Source organism: Haliotis rufescens, unplaced genomic scaffold (genome assembly GCF_023055435.1).
Source record: "Haliotis rufescens isolate VD_foot unplaced genomic scaffold, xgHalRufe1.0.p SCAF_2, whole genome shotgun sequence".
NCBI classification, from domain to species: Eukaryota; Metazoa; Mollusca; class Gastropoda; order Lepetellida; family Haliotidae; genus Haliotis; species Haliotis rufescens.
Window position 1 is genome coordinate 50087899 of NW_025963890.1, and position 25274 is coordinate 50113172.

General features: G+C 42.8%; 1 protein-coding gene across 1 annotated transcript; it reads left to right on the forward strand.

The window, feature by feature from the left end:
- On the forward strand, window positions 1-21715 carry LOC124146219 (tyrosine-protein phosphatase 10D-like). Its single transcript, XM_048399349.1, has 14 exons — window positions 1-94; window positions 4438-5220; window positions 12075-12156; window positions 12940-13004; window positions 14225-14301; window positions 15072-15159; window positions 16122-16195; window positions 17031-17067; window positions 17659-17756; window positions 17976-18101; window positions 19005-19156; window positions 19678-19813; window positions 20604-20731; window positions 20916-21715. Exons 1-14 carry the CDS (start codon window positions 1-3, stop codon window positions 21202-21204), a joined length of 2229 nt encoding a protein of 742 aa, XP_048255306.1. The 3' UTR covers window positions 21205-21715.
- Window positions 21716-25274: the final 3559 nt, after the last annotated feature.

Genomic DNA, 25274 nt, shown 5'->3' on the forward strand with positions numbered 1-25274 from the left:
ATGTATGCACGGAAGGTGAAACACTGGCTGTGTTACAGAAGAAGCAGCCGCAAAGTACTCGTAGTTCACGTCTCTGGTGCTGAAGCTGATGAAGGTAGTGCTCCATCTTTGTTTCATACATGGATATTTGCTCATGGCTTTATGATATCGTCACGTTAGCAATTCATATACACGTAAACCCGTGATAGGTCTTCAGCAACCGATGCTTGCCGTAAAAGGCGACTATGCTTGTCGACTAACGGGATCGGGTGGTCAGGCTCGCTGACTTGGTTGATGCATGTCATCGTATCCCAATTACGCGGATCGATGCTCATGATGTCAATCATTGGATTGTCTGGTCCAGATTCGATTTATTACAGACCGACATCATATAGCTGGAATATTGTTGAGTGTGGCGTTAAACAACAAACAATCAAACATAAACACGTGCTTGTGACAAGTCGGTGTCAATAGCCTCTGCTTTCAGCATGAAACAACAGAAGCCAAATGATTTTTCTCGATTTGAGATATGCCACCGTCTGAACATATGCTGTCAAGGTGGTGACAGTCAGTGTAAATGCCGACATACTTCATTATGTCCAAGATTATTGCACTTATATAGCGACGTGCATGCACGTGTGTGTGTTTGTGGCTGCTTGTACTAGTCCGGACTGATGCCGATTTATAGTGCTAGCCAACTGAGATACCATGACACAGTTTAACATGAATATCCCAATCAGACACAGTATACTGACTCCCGAGTGAACAGTCCTTGTTTTAGCCAAATACATCTTTTAACGTCTTATGATATAACGCGGCCGGGTGTTGCTTTATGTGTTTAAGGGGTCGCCTTCTGCCTCAGATATTTCTTTTGACATGTCCTTCTATGGGACTCATGTTGTGTTTCTTTGTTGTTTAACGCCAAACTCAGCAATATCCCAGCTATATGACGGCGGTCTGTAAATAATCGAGTTTGTAGCAGACAATCCAGTGATTGACATCATGAGGATCGATCCACGCAATTTGGATACGATGACATACATCAACCAAGTCAGTATACTGACTCCGAGCCGACAGTCCTTGTTTTAACCCCTTAATGCCGAGCGCCAGGCAGGGTAACAACAAGTACCATCTTTAAACGTCTTTTGGTATGACACGGCCGAGGATCGAACCCCGTACCTTTCGCTCTCCTGGCGGACGCTCTACCACTAGACCACTTAGGCGGTCACTTAATAAACAGAGACTTGAGTCTTATTGAAGGAAAACTGCGGGTAATTGGTTTTATGAGTATATAACTACTGCGGAGTACAATAGAAATTCAACCCATTTCAGAAAGTGTATCCATATCATAACGTCGTTCCACAAAGCAGACGGACAAAACTCAGATAAACAACTTACAAATTATAGCATTTGGGATGTTTTCAGGGGTTATCTAGTTTCCGTAAAATACCCCGACAGGACCAGTGACAACCACGGGGACGGCTGAATACCCATCTCTTCATATATACTTATAGTAAGCAACATCGGTTACATTAGGCCGAACGATGTATACAAGTTTCATAAATTTACGTAAATCAACAACAAGCGCACTTAACACAAAATTCACTTTAAGTGTTTGAATAAAAAAATTGAATAAAAAAAATAATATATCAATCATATCAAATATCATAAAGTCTCACCAGTTTTATGAATAAACGGTTGTATCTAAATCTTATAGTTCACTCTAAAAATATTTCAGATGTTGCCTTGTTGCTCGCACTTAACGAGAATATGCATTTTATAACAAATTAGATAATGCTCGGAAATCCCAGCCGGGGTAGCTCTATAGTGATGATATGTCCTACACGCGTTTGTATGAGGCGGAAGGATATTTGAATTTTCCTTGTATGACTAACCCATTCGTGTTCCCTGCTTAACATTGGGATGTTTGAATGCTTTGCTGTGGTTAATACTTGTATCATTGCAATGACGCGTACGTGCTACGGTAAAGGTACTTCCTTGTTTGAGTAGCCCAACGGTAGAGTGTTCGCTCGTCAAGCCGGCCAGGGTTCGATCCCCATACGAGGGCTCGTCAAAAAGTTAAACAAACTTTATTATGGGCCATAACCAAGGTGCGCTAGTTAATGTAGTACATTGTTTGAGTAGTTCATTGCAAGTGTATTTGGTCTCTTGTGGCCGTTTGTATATTAGTGAAAGCCAGTTGAACGTGATAGGGCTCCAATTGGACACAGAAATGGAAAAGAACGAGTACCGAGCAGTCACGTTTTGGACTTTAGAGAATAGTACTACCTAAGAAATTCATGACCGCATGTCACAAGTGCATGAGGATAAGTGCCCTAGCTACCCAACTGTTGAACGTTATGTTTAAGGCTGGGAGAACAAGCCTTGATGATGACCCTAGGTCTGGACGTCCCTAAACTTACATCCATAAAGACCCGTGCTCATGGGTTTCACCGAAGTGGTAAACGTCTGAGACCTGCATCACTTCGGGGCTTTCCTCCCACATTAAGCTGACACGGCGTCATATAACTGGAATACTGTTAAAAGCGGCGTTAAACCCAACTCACTCACTCACTCCATCCATAAAGATTCAATCAAGGAGATAGTAAACATATGCTGTCAGATAGGCGTATTACCATTGCTGAACTTAAGGAAGACACAGGTCTAAACCATGGATCCACTGAAAACTAATATTCATGAACATTTACATATGAATAAGATATCTACTCGTTGGGTGACAAAGTTTCAAAATTTTGATCTTGAGGCAAAAAGAAATGACACTACGAGAGACAATTTAGAGCTTATTGAGGAGGATTTTGTCAAATTAAAAAAAAAGATTAGTAACGGGTGATGAAACATGGGTGTACCAATTTGATCCCGAGTCAAATCGTCAATCTATGGAAGAGCACCACCCTACTTCTCAGGCACCAAAGAAACTAAAGTCTTCAAGATCAGTGAAGGAGGTTATGGCCACTGTATTCTGGGATGCAAAGGGTGTGATCCTTGTTGATTACTTAGAAAGTCAAAAGACGATTGTCGGTGCCTACTATGCTGATTTGCCTATCGCCTGAGACATTATATTAAAGAAAATCTACGAGAGATGCTGACTGCTGGAGTTCTACTACTTCATGACAATGCCTCTTCTCACAGCTCTCGACTTGCAAAGGCTGCTGTGCGACAATGTGGGTTCGAAAACACATTCACAATTGTTGGTTTTGTTAGAACTTTTGACCAGCCTTCAAAGACACTACATACACACAGCGGGGGCACGGGTGGCCCAGTCGTCTTAGGCGCCGCGATTCGCTATGCAGAGCTGCGTCCCTTGAACACGCCAGAAATCTATGATTGTGGGTTCAAATCACGATTCTCCCCGATTATGTTTCCAGGTTTGTCAGCACCACACCCGTGCTCGTGGGTTTCACCGAAGTGGTAAACGTCTGAGATCTGCATCACTTCGGGCTTTCCTCCCACATTAAGCGGATTTGAGAGAACTATTAGTCTATTTATTATGATACAGACTTGACACAAGCAGACAAGATGGTACGTTTTCTTAGCTATGGACCCATCGACAATCTATAAACACCGCCCACATCGGTATTAGGTTTCCCATAAGAATGCACCGATACACTTGACTGTGATCTGTTGCAGGTAACCTGGCGCATGTACCCCTCCCCTCTCCAGCATACACGGTATGAGCTGCTGTGGAGACAAGGCTGTACATGGAACATCCCTGTATTGTTTATCATCCAGGTCAACGCCGTGTCCATGGGGATAGAATGCAGGTCACGTGGCTCTCTACCTTGTCCGTTGTAATCATCCTGATTGGTCCAAGGATCCCATGCAGTAAGATTTAATGACGTAATGAGTGAGTGAGTGAGTTTGGTTTTACGCCGATTCTAGCAATATTCCAGCAATATCACGGCGGGGGACACCAGAAATGGGCTTCACACATTGTACCCATGTCGGGATTCGAACCCGGGTCTTCGGCGTGACGAGCGAACGCTTTAACCACTCGACCGCCCCTACTGTACTTGAAATTAGCTGGCCAGCAAAAGCAAGTGTACGCTCATGTGGGTTTTAGGGTGGCAATAATTATACAAACAAGAAATGGTTATTCGATGGTGATGTATTTGATACGGGTATCAGAGGCCATACTGCTTGCATCGCATCAATGATTATGTCACAGCAAGTGGCTGTGTTTAGCCAAGTAACGTTTGTCAGTTTTAGATTTAATCAAATTTTCAAGTGTATATTTTCTTTTCCCCGGAGTAATCGCTCTGTTTATCTTTAACATTTAGTAAGATATCAGAAACAACATATTTAATAAGTGTAGAAAGTGTGCATTGTCCAAAGGGCGATCACAGTTACTTTGCATGTATTTTGTATTAAGAAATGTGTTATATCATTTTTAACAATGTATGTGTGTATCTATGATTGTTCTACCAATTTATATCACAGCATCCCCAACAAGCACACCATGCAGCAACTGTGACGGTAACAACGTGACCTGTGTTGACGGTGTGTGTCCACCTCGCTGTGTCAATGTGTCGTCATCTGGAGAGTGTCTCCAGTGTCAGGACTCCAGGTTCTATGGTAAACAGTGTGAACATGACTGTCCAGACAACTGTCTCAACTCTCGCTGTCTGATGAACAACACCCGTGTTGTGTGTACAGAGGGATGTGTGGCCGGCAAGAAGGGAGATAACTGTGGAGTGAACTGTCCTTCAGCCTGTACACAGTGTGAACGTTATGGTGATGGTTGTACAGGACCGTGTCAGAATCCCCGGTATTACGGTCAAAACTGTAGCTCACCTTGTTCCTCCAGCTGTACAGATGGATGTAATAGGACCACGGGGGAATGTGGCAGCTGTGAGCCAGGTTACACAGGGGACAAGTGTGATGTTACCTGTTCTACCAACTGTAGAGATGGATGTGATAAAGACACGGGGCAGTGTGACAGCTGCGTCTCGGGTTACAGAGTGAAGAACTGTCATGACACATGTCCCCCCAACTGTATAGATGGATGTGATAAAGACACGGGGGAGTGTGGCAGCTGTGAGCCAGGTTACAGAGTAAAGAACTGTAATGACACCTGTCTCCCCAACTGTAGCGATGAATGTGATAAGGGGATCGGAAAGTGTGAGGGTTGTAAACCAAGGAACAATGGGAAGTACTGTAATATCTCCTGTCTTACCACCTGTGGGGAAGGATGTCATCAAGACGGTGGATGCATCTTGATACGTAAGTTGTACACATATTATTTTATTCATTTCAATCCGTCATTGGAATAAACACATCGAAAGTAGTTATGTTGTGCACTTGTTGGTGTCACAAAGAGAGAGGGCTGTGACAGTTGTGATACTAGAAATACGATAGGGATTATTTTGTGTTTCTCTGTCTTTACTTTGGAATACGGAAACTGATTGAAGAGGGCCATATCAACATAAAGTCTACATGGAATAATCCGTCCCGATTCCGGGTTAGAACGTTATGGTGATGGTTGCACAGGACCGTGTCAGAATCCCCGGTATTACGGTCCACACTGTAGAACACCTTGTTCCTCCAGCTGTACAGATGGATGTAATAGGATCACGGGGGGGGGGGGGGGGGGGGGGGGGGGGGGTTGTGGCAGCTGTGAGCCAGGTTACACAGGGGACAAGTGTAATGTTACCTGTCCCCCCAACTGTAGAGATGGATGTGATAAAGACACGGGGGAGTGTGACAGCTATGAGCCAGGGTACACAGGGGACAAGTGTAATGTTACCTGTCCCCCCAACTGTAGAGATGGATGTGATAAAGACACGGGGGAGTGTGACAGCTGTGAACCAGGTTACACAGGGGTTAAGTGTGATGTTACCTGTCCCCCCAACTGTAGAGATGGATGTGATAAAGTCACGGGGAAGTGTGTCAGCTGTGAGCCAGGTTACACAGGGGTTAAGTGTGATGTTACCTGTCCCCCCAACTGTAGAGATGGATGTGATAAAGTCACGGGGAAGTGTGGCAGCTGTGAGCCAGGTTACACAGGGGACAAGTGTGATGTTACCTGTCCCCCAAACTGTAGCGTTGAATGTGACAAAGACACGGGGACGTCAAGTGGTAAAGTTGTAATCTACGAAAGCCCATTAGGACCATATTAGTATTTTAGTTTTTTTCTCTTTTAAAAGTCGTAATTACGGGAATAAAGTCGTAATTACGAGAGAAAAATCGTAATTACGACTTTTGTTTTCATAATGACGACTTTATTATCATAACTACGAGTTTTGAAAAGAGAAAATAACAAAATACCAATACGGTCCTAATGGGCTTTCGTAGTAATCGCTAATATGAATGATATCCGTTTTAGCTTATTGTGGTTGGTAGACTAAGTACACTTCTGTGCATCATACGTATACTTACTGCTGTTTCTATAACGATGAATGAGGCCAGATTCAGAACAAGTGTGACTGCATCAGGCGGTTCACACGGGGGTTACCTGCGAGAGTGGTTGGCGGGTGGGGCGCATTGTGACGGGTGTCGGTGGGTACCGGGTGTTATTGTGACTAATACCTGGCGAGTTACAAGGAGTTGTTGAGGAGGGCGTTACGGGGACGTAAAGTGACAGAGGTGTATAGTGTGAATGTGATGAGAGCCGGGTGAGTTGTGACAGTTATGGCCGGTTACAGGGATGTATTTTTACAGTTATGGTCGGGTTACAGGGATGTATTTTGACAGTTATGGTCGGGTTACAGGGATGTATTGTGAGAGGTAAAGTCGGGTTACAGGGATGTATTGTGTCAGTTATGGTCGGTTCACAGGGATGTATTGTGACAGTTATGGTCGGTTTACAGGGATGTATTGTGACAGTTATGGTCGGGTTACAGGGATGTATTGTGACAGTTATGGTTGGTTCACAGGGATGTATTGTGACAGTTATGGTCGGGTTACAGGGATGTATTGTTACAGTTTTGGCCGGTTTAAAGGGATGTATTGTGACAGTTATGATCGCATTAGAGGGATGTATTGTGACAGTTTCAGTCGGGTTACAGGGATGTATTGTGACAGTTTTGGTCGGTTTACAGGGATGTATTGTGACAATTATGGCCGGGTTACAGGGATGTATTGTGACAGTTTTGGTCGGTTTACAGGGATGTATTGTGACAATTATGGCCGGGTTACAGGGATGTATTGTGACAGTTTTAGTCGGGTTACAGGGATGTATTGTGACAGTTATGGTCGGGTTACAGGGGATGTATTGTGACAGTTATGGTCGGGTTACAGGGATGTATTGTGACAGTTATGGTCGGGTTACAGGGATGTTTTGTGACAGTTTTAGTTTGGTTACAGGGATGTATTGTGAGAGTTTTGGTTTGGTTACAGGGGAATGTATTGTGACAGTTATGGTCGGTTCATAGGTACGTATTGTGAGAGTTATAGTCGGGTTACAGGGATGTATTGTGACAGTTATGGTCGGTTTACGAGGATGTCTTGTGATAGTTATGGTCGGGTAACTGGGATGTATTGTTACAGATTTGGTCGGTTTAAAGGGATTTATTGTGACAGTTATGATCGCGTTAGAGGGATGTAATGTGACAGTTTTAGTCGGGTTACAGGGATGTGTTGTGACAGTTTTGGTCGGTTTATAGGGATGTATTATGACAATTATGGCCGGGTTACAGGGATGTATTGTGACAGTTATGGTCGGTTTACGAGGATGTATTGTTACAGTTATGGTCGGGTTACAGGGATGTATTGTTACAGTTATGATCGCGTTAGAGGGATGTAATGTGACAGTTTTAGTCGGGTTACAGGGATGTATTGTGACAGTTTTGGTCGGTTTACGAGGATGTATTGTTACAGTTATGGTCGATTTAAAGGGATTTATTGTGACAGTTATGATCGCGTTAGAGGGATGTCATGTGACAGTTTTAGTCGGGTTACAGGCATGTATTGTGACAGTTTCTGTCGGTTTACAGGGATGTATTGTGACAATTATGGCCGGGTTACAGGGATGTATTGTGACAGTTATGGTCGGGTTACAGGGATGTATAGTGACAGTTTCTGTCGGTTTACAGGGATGTATTGTGACAATTATGGCCGGGTTACAGGGATGTTTTGTGACAGTTATGGTCGGGTTACAGGGATGTATTGTGACAGTTATGGTCGGGTTACCGGGATGTTTTGTGACAGTTATAGTTTGGTTACAGGGATGTATTGTGAGAGTTTTGGTTTGGTTACAGGGGAATGTATTGTGACAGTTATGGTCGGTTCATAGGTACGTATTGTGAGAGTTATAGTCGGGTTACAGGGATGTATTGTGACAGTTATGGTCGGTTTACGAGGATGTCTTGTGATAGTTATGGTCGGGTAACTGGGATGTATTGTTACAGAATTGGTCGGTTTAAAGGGATTTATTGTGACAGTTATGATCGCGTTAGAGGGATGTAATGTGACAGTTTTAGTCGGGTTACAGGGATGTGTTGTGACAGTTTTGGTCGGTTTATAGGGATGTATTATGACAATTATGGCCGGGTTACAGGGATGTATTGTGACAGTTATGGTCGGTTTACGAGGATGTATTGTTACAGTTATGGTCGGGTTACAGGGATGTATTGTTACAGTTATGATCGCGTTAGAGGGATGTAATGTGACAGTTTTAGTCGGGTTACAGGGATGTATTGTGACAGTTTTGGTCGGTTTACGAGGATGTATTGTTACAGTTATGGTCGATTTAAAGGGATTTATTGTGACAGTTATGATCGCGTTAGAGGGATGTCATGTGACAGTTTTAGTCGGGTTACAGGCATGTATTGTGACAGTTTTGCTCGGTTTACAGGGATGTATTGTGACAATTATGGCCGGGTTACAGGGATGTATTGTGACAGTTATGGTCGGGTTACAGGGATGTATAGTGACAGTTTCTGTCGGTTTACAGGGATGTATTGTGACAATTATGGCCGGGTTACAGGGATGTATTGTGACAGTTATGGTCGGGTTACAAGGATGTATAGTGACAGTTTCTGTCGGTTTACAGGGATGTATTGTGACAATTATGGCCGGGTTACAGGGATGTATTGTGACAGTTATGGTCGGGTTACAGGGATGTATTGTGACATGCATGTTCGGGCTACAGGGATGTATTGTGACAGTTATGGTCGGGTTACAGGGATGTATTGTGACAGTTTTAGTCGGGTTACAGGGATGTATTTTGACAGTTATATTCGGGTTACAGGGATGTATTGTGACAGTTATGGTCGGGTTACAGGGATGTATTGTGACAGTTTTGGTCAGGTTACAGGGATGTATTGTGACAGTTATGGTCGGGTTACAGGGATGTATTGTGACAGTTATGGCCGGGTTTACAGGGATGTATTGTGACAGTTAAGGTCGCGTTACAGGGATGTATTGTGACAGTTTTAGTCGGGTTACAGGGATGTATTGTGACAGTTATAGTCGGGTTACAGGGATGTATTGTGACAGTTATGTTCGGGCTACAGGGATGTATTGTGACAGTTATGGTCGGTTCAAAAGGGATGTATTGTGACAGTTATGGTCGCGTTACAGGGATTTATCATTCTATTATGGGCGGGTGTCAGTGAGCCTGTCCCACTCCTCTTGCAGCGCCTTGCCATGTTCAGCCATCGTGGTCGGCGGCCTATGACGTTGACGTACACGTCTCCCTATAATGTTCCAGGCAGTCCATGGATGGCGTTGCTGGAGGTGGGAATTTGAAATCAGTGAACGGTGATCGAGGGCGTTCTCGTCCTGAAAATTCCTTGCAAAGGGGACAACAAAAGGTGTCAGTATGTTGACCCGATGGTACAGATGGTACCTTCTTTGCACAATATGGAGTGGGGTTCGGTCGGTCATAGTGACACCTGAGATCTCAGGTTGACATTGGCTTGAGGTTCATTTCGACGTCGCAAGACACGACCACGCCTATCAAGGAAGTGCAAAGTTAATCACTAATTGACAGGAATAATGGTCCACAGAGATTAATCGACCTTCCTTTAAAGTGTCAAAATCAGGAATGACATCTACAGATGTGTTTGGCGCTACGGTGTGAGGCACGTGTAAACTGAAGGTAGTGGTTTCAGACACAAACGTTCCGTCACAGGATGTTATCTTCGTTCTTTAATACTTTGTATTTACATTTATATTTCATGTTCCCCTAAATGTATAATTTGCTTTTTTTCAACAGAACAGAGTGTAAACTAGTTTGCACTTTGTACAGTTCCAAATGCTATTGAAGGAGGGGCAAACATTCTTCTGACTAGAGGGTCTAGAGGGTCTGGAGGGTCAAGAGGGTCTAGAGGGTCAAGAGGGTCAAGAGGGTCTAGAGGGTCTGGAGGGCTTAGAGGGTCTGGAGGGTTTCATTTGGCCTTCGTCCTTCTTGTGGACATGCCTGTAATGATGTCTTTGGCATGCCGGAAACAGACTCAAGACATTGACTGGCAGTTCGATGATTAGAAAGACTGCCAGCGTCCCAAATTTATATTTTAATTCATATGACATTGTTGTACATGTAGCAGGGCGTGGAGTCATCCCACAGATGACATCCTTACCTTGTCAGCTTGCTGATTGGGTTAACCTCTTTGGTCATGTGGACAAGGCGTCCGACCTCTGATCAGAAGGTCCGTGGTTCGAATCCCATCACGGGACTCGGAAATTTTATGGCCGCTACATACACAACAGCCCAGTGATCCTTGTGTGACGCCAACTCGTCGTAAACAGATACTTTCCAAATATTTTCATGTTTTTAATCAAGGTGCTCACGAGATTTGATGCACTTCGCGAAGTAAAACCCGTTTGATCACAATATAGGTTTTGATTACTGATCAGATCGCCTTGACTGGGCGCCGCCATTTTGTTTGAAGCAAATGCATGTGAACGAGAGGTGGAATTTGATTGACATTAGGAGAGACATAGAATGGACATAACTCGTAATAGCCACTGGTGACGCTACGATCGATATTTTCCAAATCTTTTTATATGTATAATCAAGGTGCTCAAGTAATTTGACGCTTTTTTGCGAGGTAGGACTCGTTTAGTAACAATATAGATCTTGACTATCGATTAGAGCGTCTTGACTTGGAGCCGCCATTTTGTTTGAAGTGATATGAGATGTGGAATCTGATTGGTCAATAGGAGGGACATAGAAGGGACAGCACTCGTAATAGCCGATCGAGTCACGAAATTCACGAAAATCCAGCCTAGTTCGGCAAGGATAGGAACTTGACTTTTATAGTCAGTTAGCTCCCTGGCCTCCGGAAGATGTGCAAAAGAATATGTTCAAACTAAATGCGATTGCCCAAACGATTTACATTTAATAGCATTACTTGCATATACAATGTAACAAACACGCAGACACATGTACACACACACGCAGACGCAGACACACACATACTCACACATACACACAAACGCAGATACACACATATATTCACACATACACACAGATGCAGAAATACACCTACAGAGACAGACGCAGACACACACATACACATGACGCAGGCACACACACACACACACAGATACGCACCCATACACAAAGATGAAGACATACACATACATATATACACAGACGCAGACACACACACACACACACACACATACATAGACAGACGCAGACACACAGACTCACACATACAATTAGACGCAGACACACACACAGATACGCACACAGAAATACATACACAGACGCAGACACACAGACTCACACATACAATTAGACGCAGACACACACACATACACACGCAGACATACACATACACACGGACGCAGACATACATACAGAGAGGGACACATAAGCGCACATACACACAAGCTCAGATACACACATAAGCTCAGATACACACATACACAGACAAACGCAGACATGCACAGGTAGACATACACAAACGCAGACACACACATACGCAGATACACACACATTTATTTTGCCATTGTCTTCCAAAGCTTTTGAGTCAATATATTTAGATACTGAATCACTGTTTAAATGACCAGCAGACAGCCACAGCTGTTAGCGAGAGGCCAATATATACGGGATATATTTGTGCATGTATTATGTGACTTGATCATGACCTTCAACTGGTATATAATGAACACGTTTGTTTCAGACACAGGAGCCAACGCTGAAGCCACGTATGTTGTACTTGTCGCCATCCCCATCCTCATCCTCGTTGTCATCGTGTACAGAAGGTGCGTGGTTCATTGTATTCGTGTATACACCGAGACTCCAATTAGAGAATACCACGCCCATAAGCAGAATAACATTAATAAAAGCCTCATTGGATGCTTTTCCGTTTACCCATTCGTGACCAACTCGTGTTATTCCGGGACAAGCCGAATAGCGACTCGTTTCCCTCTCATGGCCATTTTTGCGACCGGGTTCCGTCTTAGCGTAAACGGGCCTACCTAAAACAATTGTCAACACGTTGCGTTATGGTTCACATATATTTCCCCATATATTTTATATATTTCAGATGCAATTTAAAGCACATCTGGACATGCGGAGTTATACAGTATGATTGAACACATTTAACTGGGTCATTGGTATATTTTTAGATGCAAGACATATGTAAAATCAAAAATTATTTCCGAGGGATTCTTTGACATAGAACTTGAAATCATACGCGCATTCTGATTGGTTTGTCGTATTCTCGCGCATTACATTCATCGATAGGGGGGATGAGTCTTCTTGCAGGTTACGGAAAGGGGCGAGTGGTGACGAATGACCGTTTACCGTCAAGGCGACGTTAAGTAGGGACCATGTTATTGAGGGTATGTCGTTCCATGTTGGTCCCTGAAACCATTTATGGAACTTTTATCGTCAGCCCTATGCGTGTCACGTTCAACAGTACCCGCCCCGCAACGAAGAAGGGATCAAGCTTTAAGTTGTCTTGTTTATTTATCATCCACGCCCATCTTGCGGATTTCACGACATGCATAAGAATACCATGTACCTTTTATTTTCAAACAAAGGCGACGCAAAGGAAGACAGCAGAACCAAAAAGGAACTCCTAATCCAACTTACACATCGTGTTCGGGTAAGAATATAGCCAATAGAAAATCGATCTAAACTAATCGATGTGGTGTTAGTATGACTTTTGAGAGTTCCTTATACCTAATTTTGACCCAATCAAAGGATCTTGTCAACAAAGGAATAAAATGTATTTAATAAAGTTATTTGTACAAAATTTAATTTCCCACCATGTTTGAGGTCCAATTGAACACAATACAGTAAACTACGGTTATAACGAACTCAAAGTGACCACAAATTTTAGTTCGTAATAACCGTAGTTCGTCACAAGCATATATACAGCATAACTACAGCAAAAAGTCGGGACAAAAGGTAAGTTCGTTATATCCGTCAGTTCGTTATAAGCGTGTTCGTTATAAACGTAGTTTCCTGTATGTGCACGTGGAAGGTAATTCAGAACTATGCCTATTTCATGTGAAGTTTCATCATGGAATACCACTACATCGACTTCCTTGGCCTCATATCTGGACAGGACAGTGTTACAAGTGTCCATCCTCCTGAGGCAAGTCCAGTTTCCACCCTTGCCGAACTAGGCTGGAATTTCCAGGCTCGATCGTAGCGCCACCAGTGTCTATTACGAGTTATGTCCCTTCTACGTCCCTCCTTTTGACCAATCAGATTCTCATCTCATATCACGTGCATTGGCCTCAAACAAAATGGCGGCGCCCAATTAAGACGATCTGATCGATAAACAATATCTATATTGTAATAAAACGGGTCTAACCCCGCGAAGTGCATCAGATCACTCGAGCACCTTGATTAAAAACATGAAAAGGTTTGCAAAATATCTGTCGACACCCAGTCGACAGTACTCATGCTTTGCAAATCCTGCAGTCGACCGAAATCTGCATGTTGAAATCTATGTTGTTTACGAAACATGTGACTAGTTCGTTACGCGATTTTGATTGGACCATGCATAGACTCGTTAATGCAGCCAAAATGTAACTCCTGAATTCCAGCCTAGTTCGGCAAGGGTAGAAGCTGTACTTTAATAGTCAGTTAACGCCCTTGCCCCGGGGAGATGACAGGTGTCATGTTACTGGGATTTTACTGCATGTTATGGGATTTCGAAGTTACATACATGTTAATCTGCGTGTCTTCGTGACCGGAAATGTAAGACACATAACGAGAATTAACATTAGGATAAGACGAAAATTCTGCAAACGAATGTATACATGCAACCTAAGTGTGCATTCCGCACATAATAATCATATGTCCATCTTCCAGTCTATACACTAGGCGGGGACATGTGTGATGAGCTGAGCGGGGACACGTCGAAGGAGGTCATGGAGGGAGAGTTTAAAGTAGGTATACTTCAAGGTTCTGAATACATCTTCAACCGTACGGGGGGCACGGGTGGCCCAGTCGTCTAATTGCCGCAGTTTTGCGCCCCTTGGGCACGCCAGAAACCTATTATTGTTGGTTCGAATCCCGGTTCGCCCTGATTATGTTTCTAGGTTTGTCAGCACCATACCAGCTCGTCGGTTTCACCGAAGTGGTAAACGTCTGAGACCTGCATCACTTCGGGCTTTCCTCCCACGTTAAGCTGACACGCCGTGATATAACTGGAATATTGTTAAATGCGGCGTTAAATCCAACTCACACACTCACTCAACCGTACGATAAAAAATAATGTGATGCTATATGGCGAGTGGGTGGTCTGTGGTTAACGCTGCTAAAATTCGGAGGCTTACGTCCTTGGTGCAAATATGATGTTTATCAGCGAGGGGTCTTAACATAGGATGGATGTGCGATTCGAACCACACACCTGGGTGCCGTTGTGCGAAGCGATCTTAGCGCTAAGGTGATCGTAACTTCCATACCATAACATAGACTTACGACAGTCGTAGCGTTAAGGTTGGTTTGTACAACGGCACCCAGGACCTTAAGGTACATCCCTGCACATAGACTCCCTGATATATAGATCGGGGAGTGTTGTATGACTTGGCTGATTCTGTGTCTCAAATCCGACCAACTTTTGCCAAGTCAATATTCAAGCATTTTTCTCCATGACATATCACTGTCTGCGGCTTTAAACACCACTCGCATAAAAGCTATTATGTTTCTGTTTTAGAAACTGCCTTCTTCAAATATAAAACCAGTAAATTGTGCCTCCTTGGACGAAAACGAAGGGAAGAACAGATACAAAGATATCCTGCCATGTATGTAATTATATATCCTGCTGTACTCTTTATTTTGAGTCATTTTACAAAAGAAAATTATACTTACTTTAATCAATCTTAGATAGGTAGAATCTTGCGGTTCGTTATGGAACTTCTACTTTGAGTAAATGTTCGTAATTGGAGTTTATGGATATCTATAAATTGCTGATCCTTTTCGCGAACTCCAGGTGTCATCACTATTTTGTCAGCGATCCATAATTATATATTCACTGTTTGGGCTTCTGCGCCAAATCGGACCGCCTCCGTGGTCTAGTGGTAGAGCGTCCGCCCGGAGAGCGGAAGACCAGGGGTTCGATCTCCGGCCGCGTCATACCAAAAGACGTTAAAAGATGGTACTTGTTGTTACCCTGTCTGGCGCTCGGCATTAAGGGGCTAAAGCAAGGACTGGTCGGCTCGGAGTCAGTATACTGTGTCTGAGTGGGGTATTCATGTTAAACTGCGGCATGGTATCTCAGTGTGCTAGCACTATAAATCGGCATAAGTCCGGACTAGTACAAGCAGCCACACAAGCACACACACGTACATGCACGTCACTATATAAGTGCAATAATCCTTGACGCGACGTTAAACCCCATTTCACCCCACCTCACCTCTGCGCCAAATTGAGTCTGTTTTGGTGGATAATCGCGACTGGTTGTCTCTGGCGTTGACGTTTTCAATTTCACATTCAATTTCGAGGTTTAATCGTATCTAAAACATACAGATTCACACGGAGGACTTTTCTCTGATGTTGGTCAGCTTCATCATCCTATTTTCGAAATAGTCTCTATGTCACGTGCTCCTTAAAAGTAGCATCAAACAGACATGGCGGATAGATATCTGATAAAATGCATGTCCCATTTGCTTGTCCGACAAACTGCTACTGTTATCGCCGTTATTGCAGAGCAACAGTTCAATCCTGCCACAAAAACAGCATAAGATGTTATTTTTGGTATTTACAGTTGATGCTACAAGAGTGCCTCTTGAGATTGAAAATGAAGATGACAGCGACTACATCAACGCCTCTTACATAGATGTAAGTTATGAAACAGTTGAGTTTGGTTCTTATTAGATTTTGTGAGGTTCTTGTATTTACTGTGGTTCTCGTATTTAGTGTGATGCTTCTTTTTTAGTGCGGTTCTTGTATTAAGCGTGTTTCTTGTATTAAGTGTGGTTCTCGTATTTAGTGTGTTTCTTGTATTTAGTGTGTTTCTTGTATTTAGTGTGGTTCTCGTATTTGGCGTGGCTCTTGTATTTAGTGTGGTTCCCGTATTTACTGTGGTTCTCGTATATAGTGTGATGCTTCTTTATTAGTGTGGGTCTTGTATTTAGTGTGTTTCTTGTATTTAGTGTGGTTCTCGTATTTAGTGTGTGTTTTGTATTTAGTGTGGTTCTCGTATTTAGTGTGATGCTTCTTTATGAGCGTGGTCCTTGTATTCAGTGTGTTTCTTGTATTTAGTGTGGTTCTCGTATTGAGTTTGTTTCTTGTATTTAGCGTGTTTCTTGTATTTAGTGTCACAGTGGTTCTCGTATTTAGTGTGGTTCTAGTAGTTCTCATTAAGGGATTAAATCATTTTTAACATGAATACCCCACTCAGACACAGTTTACTGACTCTGATCCGACCAGTCCTTGCTTTAGCCCCTTAATGCCGAGCACCAGACAGGGTAACAACAAGTACCATCTTTTAACATCTTTTGGTATGACGCGGTCGGGGACCGAACCCCAGACCTTCCGCTCTCCGGGCGGACGCTCTACCACTAGACCACGGAGGCGGTCTGATATTTCTGGAATAATGCTCACAGCTCAACCAAGTCGCTTAATAATGTATTGGGAGTTATACAGTTACTCATGGAGACTCTCTCCCCCACAGGGATACATGGACCAGACCCGCTATGTTGCAACCCAAGGTACGTGGAGACTTTCATGGGTTTGGTAAACTACTTTCTTCCTCATCTCCACGCATATAATAACACTGCCAAAAGACATACTCGTGTCTATCCTACTAAGTGGACATTCAAATGGCTTCATAGTTCAATATGACTATGCCAATACACATGTCAATTGGAACAGAACAACGAATTTTTTTCGCTTTATATAGATATAGTTAAGAATTCACTTCAATATTTCTCGCGTTTACGGCAAGAAATATTGAAGTTACGTTTCTAACTCCAAACTCTAAACGCTAAAACATATTAAAGTCAATTCATTTGAATAAATACGTCAACAATAATAACTTGACAGACTGCTTATTTCACCATTAACACAAAAAAACAAAAGTACGAAATCGGTGACATCATTTAGCGCAATAATACAACACAAGCCCCGCCCATTCTATTATCAGCCAATCAAGAATCAAAAGTCCGCCAGTGGGCGTGATTTAATTATTTTTTGGTGAATTAAAACATAAGGACAGGACAGATCTCTTGGTTAATCAATCAAATGCCATGGAATGGCATGCAACGTATTTGCTATAGATAGCCTTGAAAACCTTTCTACAGGGCCCTTGGAACACACAAAGAACGACTTCTGGAGGATGATATGGCAACTCAACACCGCCAAGATTGTCATGGTTACTAACCTCATGGAGTCGGGGAAGGTCAGATTACATTATGTCAGCTTCTGGCAAAAAAATAATAATCAAGAAGTCCCCTACCATGAAGTGATGATATCGACGACGTTCATGTACAAATATATTTTGGACTGCCGATACAAACATCTTTACTCACCATGATATCATCACATTAAGTATTATGAGCAAATAATAGTACTACTACATTAATAACCCTATGTATATATATATCATGCATTCTCTCAGTTGAAGTGCTACAAGTACTGGCCATTCTGCAGCTCTGAGTCCACGATGTACGGCAGTATAAGTGTTCAGTGCGCGAAAGAGGAGGTCTACGAGACCTACACCCTCCGCTCAATGGCGATCTGGAAGGTAGGTGACCTACACACAGCGCTTCCTGTTCATATGGAAGGTAGGTGACCTGAAACACCCGTCCGCCTCCTGGCCATCTGGAAGTTAGGTGACCTACACCCTCCGCTCAATGGCGATCTGGAAGGTAGGTGACCTACACCCAGCGCTTCCTGTTCATATGGAAGGTAGGTGACCTGAAACACCCGCTGGCCATCTGGAAGTTAGGTGACCTACAGCCTCCGCTCCCTGAACACCTTGAAGTTAGGCGACCTACACCCAGCGCTTCCTGTTCATATGGAAGGTAGGTGACCTGAAACACCCGCTGGCCATCTGGAAGGTAGGTGACCTACACCCTCCGCTCCCTGAACCCCTAGAAGGTAGGCGACCCACACCCTCCGCCCCGTGGCCTGTGTGAACGTAGGTGACCTTTTGGAAGGTTCCTGGCCATATGGAGGATAGCTGACCTATTTTCTGAGCTCCCTCGACACCTGACCTTCTGGAAGATAGGTGACCTACACCCTCCGATTCTGACCATCTGCCATATAGTAGGTCGGGTAGCTTCAACCTCCAATCCCTGGCCATATACTCGTTGGGTTACCTACACCTTCCACCCACTGGCCATATAGAAATTGGGTTACCTACAAACTCTACACCCTGGCGATGTAGTCGTTTGGTTATCTACGCTCTCCACCCCTTGGCCACATAGTGGTTAGGTTACCTAGACCCTCAACCCCCTGGTCCTATAGTAGGCGGGATAGCTACACCCTCCACACCCTGGGCATATAGTAGGCGGGATAGCTACACCCTCCACTCACTAGCCATATAGTACAAATTATACCTACAACCTATGGATCCGCCCCTAGCAGTGTAATGCAAGTGAGCTCTCCGCACCGGTTGAAACGTTGCTGTTTTATGTCATTACAGGAAGGTACAGAGACAAGAATGATCAAGCAGTTCCACTTCACCCAGTGGCCCGACCACGGGGTTCCCAGTGACACTACAGCACTATTACACTTCCACAATGTAGTGAAGGACACGGCACTACCACTGTCAGGGCCATTAGTGGTTCACTGCAGGTAACAGATATTTATTCCAAATATCTATTTCACGTACAATAAGAAAAACGTATGTGTCTTATTAGTAGACAAACACAACTTAATCGTTAACGATGTCATTGCCCTTAACTTGTGTGGCGGCAGCATATGCTCACACCTGTCGTCAGAATTGGTAACTTGCAATGATTCAAGGTTCTTGAATTAATATATTTGAAATAGTTCTTCGGTCAAATGAAATATGGCTTTGACGTTTGTTATCAATATGTACGATCCACACATTTTACACAGTAATGGATTTGACGAATATGCAGGTTCGTTTTTGCTGAAGCAATTGATTGTGTTGAATATATGACACGTTTTAATTGAAAGCAACTTATTTTATTCTTTGTAAGACGTTTTAGAGCCACTTCTTGTTCCTTCATCAGGTGAATGGTGAAGCAAGAATGAGCTCTGAAATGACGCACATCAAAGAATTCATTGTGTTGCTTGTCCGACTTCTAAATGCCTATCAAAGTATTCATTGTGTTTCTTGGCCTATACAGTGCAGGTGTTGGACGGACTGGCACTTTCTTAGCGTTGGACTACTTACTGGACGAGGCGAGGAGCGAGGGTCGAGTCTGTGTCTTCAACTGTGTGCAACACTTCCGTAGGGAGAGGATGAAAATGGTTCAGACAAAAGTTAGTTTATTACTAAAAGATTACTAGAATGTCTGACTGAAAGTCCAGCTAACTTATGACATAGTCTGCCTTTCTGGCGTTGCATCTGCAGATCCGCCGTCGTATAGCTGGAATATTGCTGAGTGTGGCGTTAAACAACAAACAAACAGCATTAATCCCAAATCAAGGGAGGTTATTCGAATAAAAATCCTTCGAGATATGTTAGTTGCATGCATTGTTCTTTGTGAAACAAGGAAGAGGTACCAAGAGTGTTTCACGTTTTTGTTCACGTTTAAAACCACATCACGCCTTAAGAATAATATCACGGGAATCCTTTGACCACATACGTTACACAAGATTTCTCGCCTGTGACACTGTTGGTACAACCAGAGGTAGAAGGTGACCAATGGTTATGCATGCAGCAAACATTGCTGTGACGCCCCTCTACAGGGCAAGGTCAACGGTAGACTATGTTTTTCTTCCCATTTTACTTCCTAGAGTGCAGAAATTCAGCATAACTGTTTAGTCTCCACAATCGTTATAAAGTCAATAATATTATTACGTTACTTCTAACAGAAAACAAACGGGATAAAAATGTTCCAATGTTAATGCTGACATGGACTTTAAATTGCTGTCATTGACGACATTATCAAATGTTGACCATGTGTTTTACTTTGTCCTGACACTATTAATATCGGTGCAGGATCAATATACATGTTGTATTCCTGAAGTACAACCTTAACACTTTGTATGTTTATTCAAGAGACACGTTTAAATTTCGAAAGTTTGAGTTTGTGTGATGTATTTTCAGGAGCAGTATATATTCATACACAGCATTCTCCTGGATGCCTTGCAATGTGAACAGACCTTGACTCGTCCCATGGAGCCAGTACACATCCAGTGTGAGACATGCTGGAACCGGCTTAATAATACGCACAGGTGAGTGAGTGAGTGAGTGAGTGAGTGAGTGAGTGAGTGAGTGAGTGAGTGAGTGAGTGGGTGGGTGGGTGGGTGGGTGGGTTGGTGAGCGAGCGGGCGAGTGGGCGAGTGAGTGAGTGAGTGAGTGAGTGCGTGAGTGAATTAAATGCAAAATATTGTACTGTACAGCTGATTTTGATTTTAGGGTCAATATGGACATTTCATCCATTGACAGTGATGAAGAAGATGTTCTGTATGAAAATGTTCCCCATCACTGGGCACGTCAGCTTCAACAAAGAAGTGGAGATGCGGCCTCTCTCCCCGACGTCTGTGACGTGGTCTGTGAAACGATGCCCTTGCTGCCTAGTGAAACAGACAATACAAGCGAGGAGAGGAGCCCGGAAGAGAAGACGGACGACGAGGGAGGAAGGATGAGTTGGGTGTCGCCTCTGTTAGGTACAAGTGACAGGGTACAGGAGACAGGTTACGAGTGACAAGTCACTGTTTCGTTCTGCCACATATTCCAGAGTTCCTTCAATACATATTTTGTTCATACTGTGCGTGTGTAGTGATAAGCAGGGCAGTGGATCGTATTGGTAAATTTCGTTTAAAGTCATCCATATCTTGTATGTGTTTCTCATCGACAACCTTAACCAGCATGAGAGAGGGCGGACGAAATATGATAAAAAAAAGTTGGGTTTTTTTAAAACAAAATAAACTGATGTTGTGTAACTTATTCTATAACATTTTTAAAAAGTTTTAAACCCTTTGCTATCAGTCTTTAATAATTTATTTATGACGTAGATTGAGTTACTTTGCTTCAGTAACGAATATTAAATAAACATAGCTGAAGAAAGATCAATCTCATCTGGTTGTATTATAGACTTCAGTGTGAAAGACTGATTTTTCTGAAGTTGAGAAAAGTGATATTTTCATTGCAGTGAACATAACACTTGATATTTCACTGCAGTGACACGTTGACGGAACTATTGTTATACAAGAGTTACCTCCCCTTAAATTGTCTCCCTTTAGCGTAAATGTCAAGCCCGTACACAAACTGTTGACGTCCTTTTTACGTTAGTTCCACATTCAACAAAGCAAAATAATGACAGATGGTCTTTTATGGAGTCAATATAACTTCTTTGCCGTTTGTTATTCTCTCGAAAATGATTCGTTATAAGTTGTACATTTCTCATTTAACTCGTCAATCGAGACTGTTCGTTTCGCAAAGCGCCATTTTTGTTACTTGACCAGCGTGTATTCTTTCGCTTCCAACAGCGGTCTCCAGGTTTTCAAGAATATGTTTTGTTGATTTTGTATATAATCATATCTAAATGTATGATAAAAAAATTTCGTGACCCTAAATATTTTTGGATACTTTTGTATATATGTTTTAAGATTTTGCCAACACGAAACTACTTTTTAAATCGCAAATACAAGGGATGGTAAACCGTCCCTATGTGAAAGGTAGGGAGAATTTACGTTTCAAGGTTTTACATTTGTAATGAAATAATTTAATATTCCGGTAGATAACTGCACAAAAAGTATATAATAAATAGGATATTCCTTGTGTCTCGTGAAATATCATGTTTCTCTTATCGAGTGACTCGTACGCCACTCGTGAAAACATCTCCTTTCCCCCGTCACTCGATGAGAGATATATGGTATTTCACTCGACACATCAAATATCCTCTATTTATTGCATGAGAGTGCAAAGAAAGTTGTAACTTTTTGATATCACACCGGGGCTTATTTTTTCACAGCGGCGGGGGAATTTGATATACGAAAAGTTGTTATTACTTCACGTCGGAATGAAAGTTCAAAGCGGGTGGGATCTCAGACTAAATCCGGACATAGTGTAAGGAAACGCCCTTAATATGATCAGTATCCATCGAGTGCATAAGCTGCCAGTTGCGTTCAATGCAATATGTTCATTATTTTGGTGATATAAGCAGTTCTCTATTAAACCTAATTGTACAGATCATGAAGGGTGGATACATCTTTGACTGTCAATACAATTTGTACATAAATGGTGCTTATCAATGAATGATACCATGTTAATAAATGAAACTTACATCGATAACTCCAGGTGAGGTGAGGTGAAATGGGGTTTAACGTCGCGTCCAAGATTATTGCACTTATATAGCGACGTGCATGTACGTGTGTGGCTGCTTGTACCAGTCCGGACTGATTCCGATTAATAGTGCTAGCTCACTGAGATACCATGCCGCAGTTTAACATGAATAGCCCACTCAGACACAGTATACTGACTCCGAGTCGACCAGTCCTTGTTTTAGCCCCTTAATGCCGAGCAAAAGACAGGGTAGCAACAAGTACCATTTTTTAACGTCTGTTGGTATGACGCGGCCGGGGATCGAACCCGGACCTTCCGCTCTCCGGGCGGACGCTCTACCACTAGACCACGGAGGCGGTCCGATAACTCCAAATCACGTTTCATGTCCAGCGGTTATTCATACCTATGAAAGTTTTTTACGTTTTTTTATATTAACCATGCTATCATGTTAGTTGTGTTGATTTTGGTTAATCGTGATCATTTGCTATTATGTGTTATTATGAGTTATTCCTTCACGACCTTTCATACGTACTATGATTGTTTTGCATAATTGGCCTGTTAAAGCAAGTACATGTATGCTCAAAACAGATTTTGTTTTAATACTGATATCTCGAACCTCTATTCCAAGCTTGGGTGCGCTTTATACTTTATATCTATATTTCGAACTTCAGCTGTTACGAAGGGTTACCTAGATTACTGACCATCCCGGATTCCAGTTTGTTTAAGCTTGCTATATTTCTTTTCATTCTTCTTTGAATAAAGTGCTATTAAAAAATCCGTTTGACAGCTTGTGTAGTCTTTAAATAAATGTAAGCGAACCCTTTTTATAATTATAAAAAAAATCTCTGCCCGACCATGCCAGAAGCACTATCAGTGAGTGAGTGAGTGAGTGAGTGAGTGAGTGAGTGAGTGTCGGGAATCGAACCCGGTTCTTCGGCGTGACGAGCGAACGCTTTAACCACTAGGCTACCCGACCGCCCCCCCCCCCCGGAGGTGACATTGACTGCAGCATATTCCAAACACTTAAAACACGCGGCACGGCAGCAGTTCAGTACTCGCTTATGTCCTGGACTGGGTGCTGGGGGCATTGTTTTACGCCGGTTTAAGATCTATCATGGCGGGGAACATCAGAAATGAGCTTCACGTATTTTAGCTAGAAAAGAAATTTTAAACAATATTTATCAACAATTTTATGTTTTAAACGTACTTTCCATGAAGCTTAGGAAACGGACCTAAAATATCTCTTGCTGGCGTGCAGGACTTTGAAAAGATATTCTTAAAAGCATTGGTATTAATCAGCGACTATGTAGCCTGGCGGAGGAACGTCTCTTAAAGTGCTAAAAGTCCTATAAGTAAATATTAGATCGAATTTTTTAAATCGATCTCCCAGGGGTAAATCTCCAGGGCAGATCTTTTGCACAAAAACTCTTGATCTTGAAATATGTCTGACATGTGTATTCTGAGCGAGTCTGAAAACCCGTCCGGAAACTATCCCTTATATCACAAGAAGATAAATGTGTTTTCCGAGTGAGTGGCTATGTACAACGCGGCTTTGTTCAGGGATTTCAGCTTGAAGTACGAGTGATGCAGGTCATAGACGTGTACCTCTTTGGTGAAACCTACAGGTACGCGTGTGGTGCTGACAAACCTGGAAACAAAATCAGGGGCGGATCTGGGATTCGAACCCACAATTGTGTTTTTTAGGTGGAGGTGAACCGACACTAATGTTGTTCCTGTGAAACCGGGGTAGAATAGGTCTTCAGCAACCCATGCTTGCCGTACAAGGCGACTATGCTTGTTGTAAAAGTCGACTAACGGGATCGGGTGATCAGGCTCGCTGACTTGGTTGATACATGTCATCGTATCCCAATTGCGTGGATCGATGCTCATGATGTCAATAACTGGACTGTCTGGTCCTGACTCGATTATTTTACAGACCGCCGTCATATAGCTGGAATATTGCTGAGTGCGTCGTTAAACAACAAACAAACAAAGATATTTCAAGACGTCACAGATCACGTGCTGTTCTGGAGTGCTTACGTCAGAATCTCACTGAGACACTTCGTTAGCGAGCAAGACGTCCGGATCTTCCAGAAGAAAATTGTGGGATGAATACCCTAAAGGCAGTGATGTTCCTAATCCCCTCAATATGTTATAACAAATATAATAACACATTGTTGGTCTATACACGTATATTCAATTTATTGTAAGTCTTTCTACAAAAGGCAACATGTAGATATAAATAGCAGTAGCAACAGCATAAACAATAGCGGAAAACAATCTCTTGCATAACAACCAGGATACGAAGACAACAATGTGGTTTGATAGACATTCGTGTATCATGGATGCCATATATAAATTCTGTTTTTGAAACAATAATGGCAGGTAACGTTACTCCGGGGTATAAATTACTTGCTACGTTAGAGACGACTAATGAGATCGGGTGGTCAGGCTCGCTGACTCGGTTGATGCCTGTCATCGTATCCCAAT

Excerpts from the sequence above, each read along its gene's own strand:
- LOC124146219 (XM_048399349.1), top strand. The coding sequence starts at position 1 with ATGTATGCACGGAAGGTGAAACACTGGCTGTGTTACAGAAGAAGCAGC. Across the intron at positions 95-4,437 it reads TGGTGCTGAAGCTGATGAAG|CATCCCCAACAAGCACACCA; the intron begins GTAGTGCTCCAT and ends TTTATATCACAG. Across the intron at positions 18,102-19,004 it reads GCTCAATGGCGATCTGGAAG|GAAGGTACAGAGACAAGAAT; the intron begins GTAGGTGACCTA and ends ATGTCATTACAG.